The sequence below is a fragment of the Perna viridis genome, chromosome 2 (genome assembly GCF_037379345.1).
Source record: "Perna viridis isolate PV_CMFRI_1.1 ecotype Kerala chromosome 2, ASM3737934v1, whole genome shotgun sequence".
Taxonomy (NCBI): domain Eukaryota; kingdom Metazoa; phylum Mollusca; class Bivalvia; order Mytilida; family Mytilidae; genus Perna; species Perna viridis.
Genome location: NC_142446.1, coordinates 10,724,182 through 10,736,217, shown reverse-complemented (window position 1 = coordinate 10,736,217; position 12,036 = coordinate 10,724,182). Strand labels below are relative to the sequence as shown.

Genomic DNA, 12,036 nt, shown 5'->3' with positions numbered 1-12,036 from the left:
GAGCTGGCCTTATAGTTTTTGGAGGTTTTTGGAAATATGGGACTAAAAGAATCTGTTCTTTTTGAAATTCTGTTTTGAAAAATTTTACAGGGTAGGCTTGTCTTTAACTGTTTGAGAGTTATATACTGTAGGTACATAATTGGGCCACGTCTACCCCAAAAAATCAAATTTCTTTTTGGTCCAGTTTTAAAATTATATTTTATATACCGCAAATAATTTACTGTCGTATAATGTTATGATGCAGTCGTTGTTTTCTGGGGACACTTCGTTTCTGTGCGATAACTTTAGTTGTAGTCATAGTTCGGCAACACCCAAAATAGTCAACTTTTTAGCACACCTGGCCTCAAGGACCATGTGAGTTTTTCTTATCACTTGGCTTTTGTTGTTGTAAGTTGTTAACTTTTCTTTGAAAATCATCTCCTCTGAAACTACTGAGCAGAAATTGATAAAACTTGTTGATTGACAATCATCCTTGACATATATACTCGCAAGTTTGTATCCGTTGTGGTCCCTCGCCAAAAAACATGGCGGCTGTTACTAACAATAGAACATAGCGGGTATTACCATTATATTTATGTTTACATCTCAAAAATCGTAACAGAAAGAAGAAATCTGAGTCATTTTAGGCTCTCTGGCTCGAAGAGATCTATCTTCCCTGAAAATTTCAAAATAACCCATATACTAATTTGGAGTTATTGCCCTTTTTTCTAATTTTACCCTTTTTTGGCAGTCTTTGCTTTTTTTTTAGAAAACGAATGAAGGTTGGTGATTAATGTAAACTGATAAAAGGTTCAGTATTTTGATATCTATTATTGGTGCAAATTTCAGAAAAATCAGTTGACCCTTCTTCGAGTTATGGCCCTTGTCTTTTTGATAGTTTTATCAGTTTTTGCCTGTTATTAAGAAACAAAAGAAGATTGATGTAAATTGTTGAAATATTCCATATTTCATTATCTATTATTGGTGCAAATTTCAGAAAAATCTGTAGACCCTTCTTGGAATTATGGCCCTTGAAAGTGTCATTTTTTATGTTTTTATTAGTTTTTTGCCTTTTATTTAGAAAATGAAAGAGATTAAGGATTAATGTAAATTGATAAAATGTTCAATAATTCAATATGTATTTTAGGTGCCAATATTAGAAAAATCGGTTGACCCTTCATGGAGTTATGGCCCTTGAAAGTGTCATTTTTATGTTTTTATTGGTTTTTGCTCATTATTTAGTAAACAAAAGCAGAATGATGATTAATGTGAATTGATAAAATGTTCAGTATTTTAATATCTATTATTGGTGCAAATTTTTGAAAAATCTATAGACCCTTCTTAAAGTTGTGCCCTTGAAAGTGTCATTTTTGACGTTTTTATTAGTTTTTTGCCTATTATTTAGAAAATGAAAGCAGATTGATGATTTATGTTAATTGATAAAATGTTCAGTAATTCAATATCTGTTTTTGGTGCTAATATTAGAAAAATCCTGGAACCCTTCTTGGTGTTGATTTAAAAAAAAAAAATTTTGATTAGCCCTCATAATTTGGTTGTCCATGCGAGACTTGTAGCAGTAGTCAAGGAAATTAACCCCCCCCCCCCCCCCCGCCTTAGTTAGCAGGCTCTTAAGAGCCTCTTGTTTATTTTTGGTCCGATTTTGAAAATTCTTTTTATTGGATTCCTCATAAGAATCCCAGCTTGCCTTCAATCAGATTTTTTGCCTGAATATAGCTGAAATATTGCTGCTTGGGTGTTAAACCCCAACAATCAGTCAATCAATCAGATGGCTACATTTACTAAAAATAGAACATAGGGACCAGACATGTTAGGTGTGAGCTTTAGGACCAACAACAATTTAACAAAAATAGAATGTTGCTTATCAAGCCAGGTGAGTGATTCATGCTCTTTAGAGCCTCTAGTTTTATTTTTTGTCTGATTTCAAAAATTCTTTCATTTGATTCCTGATGAAAGTCCCTGCTTGCAATTTTCAATCAGATTTCAGATATTTCTTACAATAACAAATGATGCTATCATGCGCCTCTTCATTTTGTTTTTTTCATTTGAATAACTTGTGGGGAATTCTGATGCAAAACATGAGCTTTATCATTGGTCAATCAAAGGGGCACCATCTTTTAATTTGCAACTCCTAAAATGGCTGAATGGAATTTTAATGAAACTTTCACAAATTCTTAATCACATGATACCATTGTGCATTTCTTATTTTGTTTTTCCATCTGAATGGTCTCTTATTGTTTCTTGGAAGAGGGGGGTTGGCCATATCACCAAGTGAGCTTTGCAATTAGAAATTAACAAACGTTTTTCTGGTTTATTAAATCTTCTACATGTTCTATGCACAAAATCAAGAATGATTGACGTCAAAGGTTTAATGTGTCTTATAGACAAATGGTAATTTTGCATTTTTCCTTCATAGCTATGACAGTACCAAAGTGACTACCAGTAATATGTTGAAGGGAAAAATTCCCTGCCCCCTTCAAATTCCATTAACCTGTATAAAATTTACATGCTTTTAATATTATCATAATGTACTTATTTCGTTCCCAAAATTCCAAAGAACTGAAATTAAATTGATGTGGCCAGAGTTATTTATATTGTACCATTCAGGGTGAATGCATTGATATCATTTCATGTAGACTGATGTCAGATAGCAGTGAAAGTTGTCCAAAAGAAGTAGGAACTGTGCAAATTTAGATGAGTGTGAAATCTATTTAATAACTATTCTTGTTTTAGATGGGTTAAAGTATGTATTAGCAGAGCTGACAGAATGCATCTGTGTATTGGAGAAGCAAGAGTCATTGACTTTAGAATCTTATGTTTTGTCAAGGATGTTATACAAGATGGGCAGCCAGTGGAGAAGGGAAAAGTCTATGCAAGGTTTGAAAAGGGTACATGTTTTGAGCATATGAAGTTTATTAGATCAAGTATTTTTTTTAAGTTAGCTTATTATATATATTTAAAACCTACTGGTATTATTTTTATTTTACAGTCTGTGAGAAACTCTTTTTGATAGAAATTACACAAAATCAAAATTGACAGATAATTTTAAAAAGTTTCGTTTTTTTCAGTTATTTGGAATATTTTATCTCTTAAAGTAAAGTAAATGTGTTTTATAACATGTATTAAGTTTTGTATGTTATAAACTTCCAAACTGACAAAACTAACACTATTCAATAACTCTGAATAGTAAAGCAAAAATACAAGGAAAGTGTTGATCAGAACAATGACTCAAGCAGCTTACTAGCATACAACAAGTGGCATAATCTTCAACATGGAGTAGAACTTACACTGAATTGCACAATACCAAAAACAATGTTAGACAATAAAATATTCTAATACAAATTACAAGAAAGGACAGTAAAGTCAATTTTAACATGTTCATACAAAATATGAATGTATCAAATGTTTACCAGGTATTTGCTATTTTAAAACAAATGTTTTAGGTAAATGCATGCATCATGCGGTTCAGGAACGCCGAAGTCTTGGACTATGTGACAGAATTGAATGACCACTTTAAAGAGTGAGTAATACAATGAAAAATATGTCAACATATTAACATTAACATATTCACATACATGTATACATTATACATGTATGTGAATATGTTAATGTTAATATGTTGATATTACCAGGTTTTCTCATAGATTAGTTATAAATAACACTTAATCATTGATAAATTTGTTGATGTTGTCATGACATACTTCACCAATGATTTTGTTATTACATATAATCCTTTTGAACCAATAGAAAAATATGTGTGTTTATGGTCTCGCTACTGTAAAGTTTATGCATCAGTGGTCTCAGACTAGTAACAATATATTAATATATGCATATTTATTAGCAGAATATTTGACAAATAAAATCACAGGTTAATAAATGCAATTTGGTTGGTTAATAGTGTCAGGCACTTTCACATTTTAGCTAACCACCCTCTGTTGTTGTAAATTAGAAAATGACATTTCACTTCACTGTTAGTGCATTTTGATATTTGCCATTTGATAAAAGAGTCAAGCATCATGTGTAGAAGTGCACGAAGAAATATGATTATTGTTTTCAATTTGGATTGTTTGCAAAGGGAGATAAACCAACCTTACAGTTTAACCTGAGGCAGGCTTTATTCCTTTTGTGAGCTTGCTTACAGTATTTTTAGTTATCCCTAGATTAAATGGCTGTTTCAATTTTGTCCCTGCCTTTTATGAGAGCGTGGAGCTAAAGAAGATGGCTTTCAATCTATCCTAATGTCCATAATTGATTACAGATCAGATTCAAGTTTTGTTCCGATCTGTTGATTTTTTTTTAAAATGAATTATGGCCTTTGGACAATTTTAATGCAAAAAGTCAGTTTTCCTCCCATATCTTGTAAAAAAATTATGCATGAAGTTTGCTTTCTATCGTCTTCAACAGATTTTCCTTCCAGTAGACAACTTTGCATTGCCATGCAATACTCTCAGAATGTTTGTTGATTTTGAAGTCAGCATTTCAAAGGTTAAGTGGATCAATGTAACAATAAATGGATTTTCTGCACTGCTTTTTTTTTTTAAATATATTTTATTAATAATATGCAAAACATTTTCCAATAAATGTATTTGTAGATGCAACCTGTATTTAGGAGAGATTTATCTCCCTTCTCAGCAGATGATTGTTCACTTACTGAAACAGTATGTCTTCCTTGCCTGTCTGATGTCCAAGATTTTCAAGTATTGCCAGTATACTTATGTGTATCCTTGTAACTGATGTTGCATTAATCGAGTTGTTTATTATCTTTATTTTATCAATAAATATTCATATTTAATTCAAATGAACAAGTTGATGTCAATAAGGACCACTTTAAGTATATTAAATGGATACTAAAAGAGTTATATTGCAAAGTTACTACATGTATTATTTATTGCCAAGCTTGAAAGCCTTGCTGAAAGAAATAATAGTCAAATTGACTTTAAGTGAGCAAAGATTGCCACAAAAATAAACACTAAATTGTCCACTAGAAAACATTGCCACAATCAATTTTATACAAGAACTGAGTTTAGAAGTATGCATTTTACAAAATGACTAGCAGGGTACTGGAAGAACATTGGACATGTTAGATGGATCTATTACAACAATAAGTTTTACACAACCTTATGTGCGTATACATCACAGTGAGAATATTCTGTGAAAAAGTGAGGAGCAGGTATTGCTAGAATAATTTTACACTTACAGAATAAACTTTTTTTACATGTACTTTAAAAACTCATTTGATTATTCATAAAAGCATGTCTTACCAGAATAGTTTTACATGTGTTATTCTGTACTTATATGAATAACATGATTCTAACATCAAACATTCTAGAAACATGCATTCAATTGCAACAATTTTTTATTTAATGATTTTTTGTTTTTTTTAATAATTAACAGCACTTGAATTTGAACAGTAAATAATCTTATGTGTCTTCTATCAATTATTCAGTTAAAAATGTTTCACTAGTGTAGCACTTGCTCTTAAGTTGTGTGATAGAAAAAGTTGCAATTATGCTAGACTTAATCCCAGATGGTATATAATATTGTCAATTTTGTAGAGTGCATCCTGAGGTCAGTTTCACAAAGAGTCGTAATTATAAAATTGATCATAAGTTATGATATCAGAATAGAAAATAGCATTGTGATATCAACTTAAAATCATTTTTTTTAAATTAAATGCAGCTCTACTGTTAAACCAAGATTGTGCTATTATGAACATGTTAATAATTGTTCATTTTATAATCCTTGACCTGATTGAGATACATCAGTCAGAACTTAGCATTGGGTAATTTTATTCCACAGAATATGATCTACCTCTCTTTATTGGGCAGAATATGGTAAGTTTCATAAAATATTAACCAATTACTCCTTAAGATATCAAAGTTTGGGAAATGGTATATAGAATTTAGTCTGATAGAACTACTGGTAGGATCAAACAACACTCCATTCTACCTTCTGTTCAGATGGCCTTAATAAGATGTCAAAACACAGGATCAATTGAAAATAAAATCTTAGTGGGGAAGCAAATGATTCAAGGGATTTTGATGAATTTTGTTGAACATCTTATATAGATAAGCATAAAGAATTAAAAGTCTTGTTTGAGGACTCCAAAAGACGATAATCCAACTAGTAGTACATGCTTTAAACACCTTACAAGTGCAACCATTTGAAGGATTTTTATATAGGAAAATTGGGCATCATATTCTAATGTGTGATAAGGAATATAATTATTGTCATCAGACTCCAATTAGAGATAAACCAAATTAAGGGTTTTACATGCTAAAACCTTGTATACATAACTCAATCTGCACCCTCAATGGATTTTGATATGAAAAAATTAAAAATTCAGCATCATTGTGGATGTACATAGTAAACATGTGAATTATCAGAGTTGGTAATTGGAGATCTGACCCATGCTGGTAAAGCTCTCTGCTTCATTGATAAGCAATTGGTTTCTGTGTTAAAGGTTAATTTAGCAATGATTCTGTTGTTAGCTATTAGTTTAATCAGTTATGTTCTGACCATGATTTTGTTATATATGTAAAGTTGAAGGGATATGTTTTTACTTGTATGAAAAAAATGTATAAGTAATTATTGTATGATGGCATGATATGAGTTATAACCTGTACAATGTACTTGTTATTACTTGAACCAAATTCAAGTTAAGATATCAATAACTTGTACAGGAACTTTGATTTGTCCCGTTTTGAAAGAACAGGTCATACCATAGGTCAGTTGACCAATTAGTTTCATTATTGGCTTTCATATAAAAGTTCACATAAGAAATGTCTGTGTCCTAGTAGAATACATGGTTGGCATTAACAAATATTAGGATTTTAGTGTATAACATAGCCCATAGGTGAAACATTAGCTTAATTAGTCCCAAACTCCATCCTTCAGTCTGTCCAGCAAATCAGTTTTCCACACTTTTTTGGTAAGGTTTGTAGGTATACATTTGATATTTGACACATTCCTTTACCATGACAAGTTACGAATCAAGTTTGAATTTTGTTCCAGTCAGTTAATTTTTTTTATGAGTTCATGGGTTTTTAAATTAATGCAGATTCAGTTTTCTGCACTTTTCCTGTTAACTATTTATGCATGGAGTGTGCATTCCATTCTCTTCAACAAATTTTTCTTCCTGCTTGGGACTGCTATGCAATTCTTTCAAAATGCATGTTAGAGTTCAATGTATGCTAGTGTTTACTGTAGATAGGAAAATTCTGGTGCTTATGATTACACATATTTCAAATTGGTCAGTGTATCTTGGAAATATTTCCCTTTAAACTGATAGGTGTAAAAAATTGACATCTTTCAAGTACATCTTGTGCATACCCCACCACTTGTACAATATAATAACAAGTACCCAACACATGTTAATCATTTAACTCTGCAGGGAAATAATCAAATTTAAGATTTTATCATTAAACATTCATCTCCATTTGAAGCTGATGGTTTTTTCTTTGTGAGCTGTATATAGTGTTTCTATTTATCTTAAGATTTTTGAATGTGAGATATTTCTATTAAAGGGTTTTAGCGTACAAAACTTGTCAGCACAATTCCAGCTAAACCACTTGCCTGAATTTGAAGAAACAAAGTAATGATAGGCATTATACATAGATAAGCATGCAGTAAAATAAATACTGCTGGATTCCTTTAAAGGGAGAAACACACTTGAAAATTGTACATCTTTTCATTTTGTTGGGACAATTCCACCTAAACTGATGGAGAGTAGTGTTTCACATGTTCATAATATCAGTGCAATACCTCCTCAACCACTCCATGGATTCTGATTAAATATACATCATTATTATAGATATGCTTGAATAAAAAAAGATAAATCATGTCCAATTCCCACAAAGGGGAGATTATACAACTTTATTTTTTTTTCATATTTAGGCCTGGTAAGCACAGCCTAACTGATTTTGAAGAAAATTTGAATTCTATAATTAAGAGAAAATGCATATTTAACGTAATTTGATGCATTATTGAATTACAACTCACTGCTGCTTTATTATTTTTTTATACTACTGCAAAACAAATGCATTTGCACCATGGTGTGATGTGATGCTATTGACATCCATGTTGTTGTCTGTAGTTTTCTTGTAACAACTTGAATATTTATGAGTTGATCTTGATAAATATATACAAAAAGATTTCAAATGGTAAAAGGAAGGCTGGTATTTCGTTTTCAGGTCAAGGCAGCCATTACAATAAGGAACCAAAAACTAGCATTTCTTATAATTTAAATAATGTAATAACCATCAAAATTGGTACCCCACGAAAAATTGTGCTTTCACAGTTGTTGGTTCAATGAAAAGTTGGAGTTTCAATTAAAATAATCTTGCCAATATTTTTTCGTTTCAGGACATTAAGTAAGTCTCTTTGTTTCAATACCTGCAAGTGGTATGAAAACATTTACAGATATATTGAAATATTTCCTAAGACTGAGGTGAGAACAATTGGTTCATTTTTATAAGAATAATAAATAAGTGAAAATTAGCTGCATTTAAAAGGTAAAAGGGAACTCAAAACAAATAAAACACATAAAAATTTAGAAAGTGAGGCCTAAATTTTCAGACTTACGGCCTTCATCAGGGGATAAAAGTTCTAAATGTCAAAAAAATATGGACTTTTTTGTTGGTCAACCAAGGGGGAACCATCTTCTTATCAACTCCTCTAAAATTGCTAAATGGAATTCATGAAACTTTCACACAATCTGTATTGCATGATGCCATTGTGCACCTTCTATTATGTTTTCCATCTGAATGACTGTTTTTTTTTTAGGTAGAAATGTGGTGGGTAGTAACAGTTGAACTTTGCTCATAAACAAATAAAAGCAAAAAAAAAATAGCTACTTAATCAAGAAAATTAAGTAATAATTGAGTTGATAATACAGAGGTTTGATTGTAGATTGAAATGGATACTTTGCCAGAAAACCTGAAATCATTGTTATCTTTAGAGGAAGGACCAGTCAAGTAAGATACTTTATTATAAGATATTATCTTTTTATCAATGTTATTCATTTAGATTTAACTTTGACCTACATTATAGAGAAAATATGTCATTTTCTTAAAATTGACAATATCATTACCCCAAGGATAACTACTTACTGGTAAAACAGCCCCTGAAAGATTTTACCTTGTGCATGTCCATCTCTCCTGATCAAGTTATCAAAATGTTCACATTTTTGTCAGAAAACACAGCCACTTGACAGAAGCTTTATATGCCATAGGTTCGCCATTATATATTGATTGAGACACAGATGAATAATTTGAATTTGAACCATATCTGAATTATGATTTTGATACTTCTTTACTATGTAAGTTACGTAGTGACACTTTGAAGCTACAGTTAGAGGTTGGTCGTTATGAAAATATAGAAAGAGTCAATCGTATTTGTAAATTTTGTAATATGAACTCCATTGAGAACGAATACCACTTTATATTAGTTTGTCCAGCATTTAGACTTTTTAGATTTCGTTTTTTTTTACCAAGATATTATTGCTCATGGCCAAATGCCTATAAGCTTAAAACTTTGATTACTGCCAAATCTGACAATTTGACAAGAAAATTATGTTTGTATCTAAAAATAGCTTGGAAACATAGAACTGCATTGTTACAGCTACTATAGTTAGTATTCAGCTTTGTTTGTTCTCTGTCATTTGTTGTATATGTAATATATGTATTGTGCTATAGCAATCATGTTGCTTATGCAATAAACATTGGTTCATTCATTCCTTATGGTAACAAATTTTATCTTTATCATTAGGACATTGTACTACTGCAGTAAATTGAATAACTTAACCATTACATGTATTTGATTGTAGCTTCTTGGAAGAGACTTCAGAAGATAACAAAGACAATGATCTGCATAATAGTGATAAAGGTGATTGGTGTATGGTTTCTAAGCCACAAATGTATAGAAAAAATTGTGAAAATACAGGAAACAGAAACAATACTTTATGTGCTGATTGTATAGAAGATGATATAACTGAAGATTTGGGTGAAAAAATCTCAAGGAAATCTTTTGTTGGAAACAAATGTAAGACTTCATATGGTTGTAGTAAAGCAGATGAAGCTGAAGATTTTGGTGTCCAAGTTACTAGAAATGCATTTTTTCCTGGAGAATGTGATACTATTGGAATTAAGAATAAAATAGACAAATGCAAGTCTTTTAAGAAATTAAAAATTATTCTTCTGGAAATTGAAGTAGCCTTTGGTAAATCAGCTCAAACACTGGAATGCAGAAAGAAACTTAAATTGCTAAAAAGGGAACATTTATTGAACAAACAAAGTGGAAGAAAAGATGAATTACTTTTGACTGGAAAGTCTGAATTAGGAAAAATCTTAGTCACAGAATTACCAAGTAATGGCAGTTCAAATCTAAGTGGAAATTCTAATATTCTAGAAAATGGGCATCAGAATTCAAAGGAGAAAGGAGGATCAAATGGTCAGCCATCAGCTCAGCTGACATTTGATATCAAAGAAATTCTGAAAAAGCCTTACAAAGGTTTAAAGACCTTAATTAACAGGAAAGGTCAGCTTGCTGAGCCTAATATGAAAAGAGTAAAAAAATGTGCTTGTGATCTTAAAAGGTTAAGGAAAAAGTATTCTCATGAATCAAACATTGGACAGAAACAAATATTCTTGAAAACTGCAGAGGAAAAGGTATCAAAACTTTTGATATCTGTTTCTAGTAAATAAAACAATAAAAATCACATTTGCTATTTACCTACTTTTGCTCTTTCATGTGGATGGTAAACAAGTGAAATTTTGTTGTAATTTTGTTTTATTTTAGGTTATAATGTTGAGGAAACAGACCAATCAAACCTCTTGTTTCAAAATTTCATTCATAGTAAATATCAACATTACATTTACCGACACACATTATACACTACTGTTGTAATTCATGTACATTTTGTATGTATTGAATAATACTATGCCTGCATAGCTTAATAGATAGTTTTAGGGCCAGCTACAGCCTTGTTCATTGAAGACCCATGGATGGCTTAGAGCTGACAGTTCTATTATACCCCTCACAAACAAAGTTTGGGGGTACATAGGAATTACACCATCTGTTTGTCTGTCTGTCCAAATTTCTTGTTAGTGCAACTCCTCCTAAAACCACTCAAGGGATTTTAAAGAATTTTTTATAGAAAGGTTGGGCATTATGTGTAGGTGTGTACGAAGGAATGTATATACTGTCTGAGAACTCCAAAGGGAGAAAATTCAATTTAAGGGTTTTACATATTGAAATCTTGTAAGCACAACTCCTCCTTAATTGCTCCAGGGGATTTCATGAAATTTTATAGGAAGGTTGGTGTGTAGATTTGCGTGAAGAAATATAACTCCTGTCAGAGGACTCTAAAGAGAGATAATTGAACTTACAGGTAACATATTTAACTTTATATTTGAAGTGGGTGGGTATTCCCTTTGTGAGCTTGCTCACAGTATTTCTAGTTCATCCCAATTGTTGTCTCTTTGACCTATTCACTGTATCTATTGTCATTATATATACACAAGTATATATCACCAGCAGAGTTTTATTATACTAAATAGAACATAAACACTATAAAATCATTGAATGAAAACAGATTGTGTTAAAAAAACAGGTTTTGATCCCAAATAAATATACATGTATAATTATGTAACAGAGAATGTTCTATATCCTTATTTCCAGTGGGGTTCACAAATTTTATCATGGACTAGTTTCTTGTTTCTTTAGTCTTTCAGTTTTGCCTTGCATCATTATCAGTTGAGAACAATTTTGAAATATTTGAAGTTTCAGTTTTGAGCACTGTTTGCTTTTATTTCAGGATAATCTATTTTTTATTACATTTAGTATTAACAAGTCTTGAACATCAATCCTTATACTAATTATTAAATACTTTAGGACAACCAAATCAGTTGTTAGGCATTGGTGCAAAAAAGAAATGTTAATACAATGTACCTCTAATTGATATGTGACACATTATGGTAAACTGCTGTCTACATTTACAGTTACATGCATGTATACTATCAATAAAATGTTTTACAATTA

The 12,036-nt window shown here is 31.1% G+C and overlaps 1 protein-coding gene across 6 annotated transcripts in view; it reads left to right on the top strand.

Moving 5' to 3' along the window:
• LOC148623611 (uncharacterized) overlaps nucleotides 1-12,036 on the top strand; it is a 16,412-nt gene extending 4,376 nt beyond the window's left edge. For all 6 annotated transcript variants that reach the window (XM_088565541.1, XM_088565542.1, XM_088565540.1 and 3 more), the window contains exons 3-9: nucleotides 2,731-2,885; nucleotides 3,441-3,517; nucleotides 4,590-4,715; nucleotides 5,754-5,831; nucleotides 8,362-8,446; nucleotides 8,908-8,972; nucleotides 9,824-12,036. In XM_088565541.1, the coding sequence (XP_088421667.1) occupies nucleotides 2,731-2,885; nucleotides 3,441-3,517; nucleotides 4,590-4,715; nucleotides 5,754-5,831; nucleotides 8,362-8,446; nucleotides 8,908-8,972; nucleotides 9,824-10,700 (1,463 nt within the window). In that variant the 3' untranslated portion in view covers nucleotides 10,701-12,036. The remainder of the gene's footprint in view (nucleotides 1-2,730; nucleotides 2,886-3,440; nucleotides 3,518-4,589; nucleotides 4,716-5,753; nucleotides 5,832-8,361; nucleotides 8,447-8,907; nucleotides 8,973-9,823) is intronic.